At 39.4% G+C, this 6,344-nt stretch overlaps 1 protein-coding gene across 2 annotated transcripts in view; it reads right to left on the bottom strand.

Annotated features, from left to right (window-relative positions):
* Nucleotides 1–775: 775 nt before the first annotated feature.
* LOC128867451 (lutropin-choriogonadotropic hormone receptor) overlaps nucleotides 776–6,344 on the bottom strand; it is a 77,011-nt gene continuing 71,442 nt past the window's right edge. The window contains exons 16-17 of one of the 2 annotated variants that reach the window (XM_054108656.1): nucleotides 3,520–3,716; nucleotides 776–3,429 (exon numbers count right to left, since the gene is read on the bottom strand). In XM_054108656.1, the coding sequence (XP_053964631.1) occupies nucleotides 3,246–3,429; nucleotides 3,520–3,716 (381 nt within the window). In that variant the 3' untranslated portion in view covers nucleotides 776–3,245. The remainder of the gene's footprint in view (nucleotides 3,430–3,519; nucleotides 3,717–6,344) is intronic. The other variant, XM_054108663.1, reaches the window with a different exon arrangement.

Genomic DNA, 6,344 nt, shown 5'->3' with positions numbered 1-6,344 from the left:
GATTACATCGCGTTCTACGCGAAACTCTCGGCAACATCACGCATTCGATTAACAAAATGCTGACAATCTGTTGCTGCTCACTATCAGCAGAGAATGTTTCATTAACATGAACATGAAACTATTGTGCAGAGACATTAATTGCATTGCGTTTGTGTGCTGATAGCAGAGTTAATGTTAATGAAACATTCTCTGAGAGGAGAACTACATCAGCACACAAAACGCAATGCAAGGAATGTCTCTGCACAATAGTGGCCTGCCGAGTGGGATATTTTTGAGTCTCAAGTATTTTTGAGTACTCAATAAAACAAGAACCGAGTCAGATACCCGGATCGAGTATATGCAGTTCTTTTAGACCACAGGTGAAAATATTTCCGTGTATGTATGAGTTTTTCTCAGATACTTAGAAATCCGCTTATTGTTATAGTTTCTACCTACATTTATAAATACATACATCCAAAATGCAAATGTTTTACATTACAAAAAGTTGCATACATACGTAAATGTAAATTTATTTCCATATCTACGTGCAGCTGTATTCAAAATTATGCAATTAGCAGATTGATGCATACATACATACATACATAGACAATATATTATACATACATATATCACAAATATTGTTGGCATTGAACCAATCTTTAAATTGGAAATTATATATTATTAAATTATTATTCAATACTAATATTTCCATATACATACTTTCTTATTATGCGCATAGACATAAACGTACATACATATGGCAAAAATATATGTATATATTCTTGAATGAGTTTGCAAATTCATGTAGATACCCAACAAACACCAAAAAAATGTTTACCAACCGTGAATGATTTTGCAGTTCTTAAGTTGATATTCAATATCTTTATCCAATTCATCTCTAACCTTGGAGACTTTCGTAGTTCTGAAGTTAATACCCAAAATCATTCTTGAACTCATCTTCTTGGAGAAATACATAACTCTCGAATTGACATGCAACATCATTCCTTAACTCATCTCTTACCTTGCAGAATTTTGTAGCTCTCAAGTTGCTATTCACAATAATTCTCCAACTCACCTCTAATCTAAAGACCTGATTATGAATATTCCACCCAACTTCATATAAATTTTAAATTCAAAAATTGGCCGTCCGTTAAATTTAAATTTGTTGTGCGAAGTTATGCGACAAAGTTATGTTACCAAGTGGCAGCATTGGCAAAGCGTAAGCAAAAAAATGAAATAAAAATGTTTACATATATTTATCTACGTTATTTCAGCGGTCTCGGTAGTCTAGCGTAAGTGAATTTGCCTGCCTTCCCAGAGGTTATAGATTCGAATCCCGCGTAAAGCACGGTCCTCGCACTTTTCCAAATTTACCTACTTTCCCTGATTCTAAAAAAAACCAAAAATCTCAATCCTCAAACCCAAAAACTTATCCTTTCCATCTTTTACATCCTTACCCCCGCACAGTAGTTAGTGCATGATTTGCATTGGGGTTGATAAAAACAAGCAAAAACAAAGAAAAGCACACAGCTACACATTGCTTCAAGTGGTGCCACGGTAATAGCGCAAACACACCACTTTAGCGAAGGCCTCAACCATCTGTGCGATCCTTCTGCCAGAAAAATGTGACACACAGATGGCGCTCCGAGCAGTAAGAAGGTGTTGTTCCTAAGCAACGACAGGTGAGCACTCCCACTACTTAGGACTGGTAGCGTCAAGCTAATCACCTGCCCTGTCAGAGATCAATAAGATTAACGAAACCAACGCAGCACCACAAGTCTTGTCGAAGCCATATGCCCCCGAGAGGAGTGAACAAGGGGGAAAAAAATGTTATTTCATTTAGAGAGTTCACATTTTTTTACAATTTTAATTTTAGTATTTCAATGGCATGTTTGAGACCAATTTGAAAATTACATTCGAGTTCAAGTTGATAACTAACTTTTTCTCTCCTACTAAGCAATGATTATCCACTTGAGGTACTGTTCAGAAACAATGTTCTTCTTCTTCTTCTTCTTAGCGTCACAGTCCTTGGTGGAAGGAAGGAAGTAATTCACAGCTTCTTGTCATCGATCTCAATTTACAGTCACTTCCCTCCAACATTGCACGCGCATTTTCCTAAGTTCAGCCTCCACATCTTCTAGCCACCTTTTCCTCGGGTGTCCCCTTTTTCTTTCTCCAATTGTGGCGGAACCGAGGATTGAGTGAGCGTCTCAGCAAACTCCTTTACGGGTTCATTTAAGGTTTGGTAGCGCACAGCTGTGTGGTATGAGTAGCCTTCTTCTTTTGATTGGCGCGATAACCGCTGACGCGATTTTTGATGAGTTTAATAAGCCGCGCTAGTCTATTATATTCTATTCTCTTGCTAACCGGCAACAGTTAAACACAGAAAGTAAAGCCAAGTGCTTCTTCACCTCGTTTTTCCAACGCAGTGGAGGTATGCCTCTTCCTCTGCTACCACCAGCTGGTACCGTATCGAATACTTTCAGAGCCGGAGCCTTTGTATTCATTCGTACGACAGGACCCAGCCAACGAAGCCGTTGTATCTCTACTCGCTGCGCTATGTCTATGTCATCGTAAAACTCATACAGCTCATCGTTACATCGCCTGCGATACTCACCATCGCCGAAGTGCTAGATCCAAAAATTTTTCGCAGAATATTTCTTTCAATTACTACCCTTCCTGCGACTAGCCACAGTTAGAGACATTACTCAGGCTTCGTAAGTCCTAAAGTCGCTCTTGTTGGAAGAACTTCTCGTTGCGATGCGAGTGTGAGCAGTCGTCATGCTTTTAGTATGCACGCAGTGCGCCCTTCAAGTTTCTCACGCTATAAGCCCTTTGAGAGATGCAGCGATCTGCTCGGCAAATGAAATGACAAAAAAACAAAAAACGCAACTCTCTGCATACCTTCAGGCGAGAATGAGTTCAAGCGTCAAGTTGTGCTCAACCCTCAGTGTTTGTTGGGTATTCATTAATGGGTATTATTACTTATTAGTATTTACAATAACATCAAACACACATATACATGCACACATTTAGTATACATATGTACTCATATTATAATACGGGAATATTGAATCGATGCCACTGCTTTAGTCATGTCCTGCCGACGTTGAAAGGCACAAACACCTTCATACAGCTATTCAATTTTCAGCAAAACTGATTCATTAAGTGCAATGGAATATGTGGATATTTCTGTTCGTGCGCGCATAATGCATGCAAATGAGTGCCTACACAAGCTTTTGTCTCGTCTCACGCTCATCGTAAATTCAAACAAAGTCCTCATGATTTTTCAGCATTAATTGCAACTCCGGCTGCCTACTGGCCGAGGAAGAACTCCGATGTTGTAGACTGGAGCCGTGCACAGTGACATTGGTGGTGTGCGGTGCCGAAAGACTATTCTTATACTTCAGTGCACTATTCTTGCAAATGCCAAATCTGGAAGGGAAAATTCTTTCTCAGAATTATTAACCAAATCTAATTGCATTGGAATTTCGTTACAAAAAGCTGAAATTGATAACAAAACATTGATATATGGCTTACTTTGAGAGTAGAGCAAAGAGATCCGTACGATATTGTGATGTCAGTATGGCATACAAATAAGGGTCAGCACAGGAGTTTAGGGGGTAGAAGAAGACTAAGAGAATTTTCGACTTAGTTACGTTTATCAATGGATAGCCGGCGAGTGCTGTTAGACCGAAGAATGCAATGGGCGCCCAGCAAGAGAAGTTGGTGAAGACCTGCAATATAAAAACGTAACATTTATTTCATAGATACATATTTACAAAAAATAGGTAATTGTATACATCCACAGGCACATATAATAGAAGTGTACATAGATAAACAAAATTCTTTTACAATAAAGGAAAAAGATTGGCAATGTCTTGAATGAGGAAAAGAAATTTATAGACGACGAATTCACAGAGCGTTTTTGCGAAGCGACTGGGGTGGTATTCTTTAACAGTCACGCTTCGTGAGGAATTCTGAAAGTGGCTTAATAATGATTGTGATACGGAATGACTTACTTTTTTCCATTTCATAATTGTTTCTAATCGAATAAATAGTTAAGCGAAGGAAAGTTGACACTTCCTCAGCTGTTGCCTTAGTCAAGGCTCAAAATTAATTTTAAGCGGAGTGAGTCTTAGAAAGCAAAGGCACAATTTTTAACACAAGCGAGAAATTAGTCATGCTTTTGTTGGTGTTAAATTCATATTTTTGTGATAATAAATAAAACTGAGTTTCCTCGAAAACTTTTTCCTTTAAGAATAAAATCTACATATCCATGTACCAATCTATTGGGTTGGGGAATAAATTCATAGGATTTTTTATTTTCTTTTATTTTACAACGATTTGTTTGCCGTTTAACAAAGTGAAAGCATTCATTCGATAGAACTCTTTCTGCTCTACAAAACTATGTTAATTGTAATTTTGTGTAATTTAATTTTTATTATTGTAATAGGTCTATGAATAAGTTCGTGCGGGTTTTTTCGAAATTTGAAACTTTATTGACGTAAAATGGTTACAAATTTAATATTCAAAATATTGTCCATCGCTTACTACTACTTTTTCCCATCTTTCTGGCAATTCACGGATTCCCTTTGTGAAAAATTCGGTCGGTTTTGCCGCAATCCACGAATCGATCCATTTTTTGACTTCATCGTAATTACGGAAGTGCTGGTCAGCCAGGCCATGTTGCATCGATCGGAAGAGATAGTAATCGGATGGCGCAAGGTCTGGACTATACGGCGGGTGGGGTAGGACATCCCATTTGAGCGTTTCTAAGTATGTTTTGACCACTTGTGCAACATGTGGCCGAGCATTGTCATGTTGCAAAATAACTTTGTCGTGTCTATCGGCGTATTGCGGCCGTTTTTCTCGCAGTGCTCGGCTCAAACGCATCAATTGTCGTCGGTAGACATCCCCCGTAATCGTTTCATTCGGTTTCAGTAGCTCATAATACACAACACCCAGCTGGTCCCACCAGATACACAGCATAACCTTCAGGCCATGAATATTCTGCGCCGACGTCGATGTTGAAGCATGGCCAGGGTATCCATACGTTGCCCGACGTTTTGGATTGTCGTAATGGACCCACTTTTCATCGCCAGTCACAATTCGATGCAAAAAACCCTTTCTTTTGTGCCGTTGAAGCAGTTGTTCGCATGCCATAAAACGGCGTTCAACGTCTCTTGGCTTCAATTCATACGGCACCCAATGGCCTACCTTTCGGATCATTCCCATGGCTTTTAAACGTTTGGAAATGGTTGATTGATCAACTCCCAAAGTTTTTGCAACCTCTTCTTGCGTTTGAGCCGGATCTTGATCGAGCAATTCCTCCAATTCGGTATCCATGAACTTTGGCGGCGCACCCTCGCGTTCTTCGTCTTCCAAGCCAAAATCACCACTTTTAAAGCGTGCAAACCACTTCTGGCACGTTCGCTCAGATAGAGCATGCTCACCATAAACTTCCACCAAGATACGATGACTTTCGGCTGCTTTTTTCTTCATATTAAAATAATGAAGAAGAATTCCCCGCAAAAACACATTATTTGGCACGAAATTCGACATTTTCAAGTGTGGTAAAAATATTGTTGTTTACGCTTCAAATAAAAAACTTATACTGACGTTTGTGCCTTACGACAGTAGCTCTCCAATGAATGTTTGGAAATGTGGATCGATGGAATAATAATCAAGTTACGCCATCTGTTGTAAAACCGTAACGAACTTATTCATAGACCTATTAGTTTTGAGGCTTAGAGATGGAATACTCAGGAGGCAAAAATCAACATTTTCGACAAATGCCAAAGCATCCCGGGGCATTTGCGACGAGTATGGAAAACGCAAATCTACAGCACGAAAATGGTTTACCAAGTTCAAAAATGACGGCTTTGATATCGATGACACGTCCCGCAGCGGAAGACCTTCTGAATTCGATGAAGAAAGTCGTAAATCACTTTTGAAGGTCGTGAATTGGCGGAAAAAATGATTTATGATCATAAAACGATTCTCATTAACCTTCATTCAATGGAATTTACCGAAAAATTGGGAGCCTGGGTGCCTCACGAGCTCAACAAAACAAATAAAGGAAGTCGTCTTCAAATTGCTTCTCAACATCTCAAGCGCCATCGAGCAGCACGCGGTCATAAACCGCGATTTATGTATCGAATCGTCACGGCAGACGATAAATGGTACCTATACATCAATATGAAGCATACAAAGTAGTGGTTGGCTCCAGGAGCTACGTCAAAACTGAGAGTCAAGCCGGATCTTCATCCAAAGAAGATTATGATACGTGTTTGATGGGATTGGAAGGCCTTGGTTCAGTGAGAAATGCTCGAAAAGAATGCCACGGTAAGTAAGGAGCTCTA

The sequence above is a fragment of the Anastrepha ludens genome, chromosome 2 (assembly GCF_028408465.1).
Source record: "Anastrepha ludens isolate Willacy chromosome 2, idAnaLude1.1, whole genome shotgun sequence".
Taxonomy (NCBI): domain Eukaryota; kingdom Metazoa; phylum Arthropoda; class Insecta; order Diptera; family Tephritidae; genus Anastrepha; species Anastrepha ludens.
The sequence above is the reverse complement of the archived record's forward strand: the minus strand, read 5'-3'. Positions and strand labels throughout refer to the sequence as shown.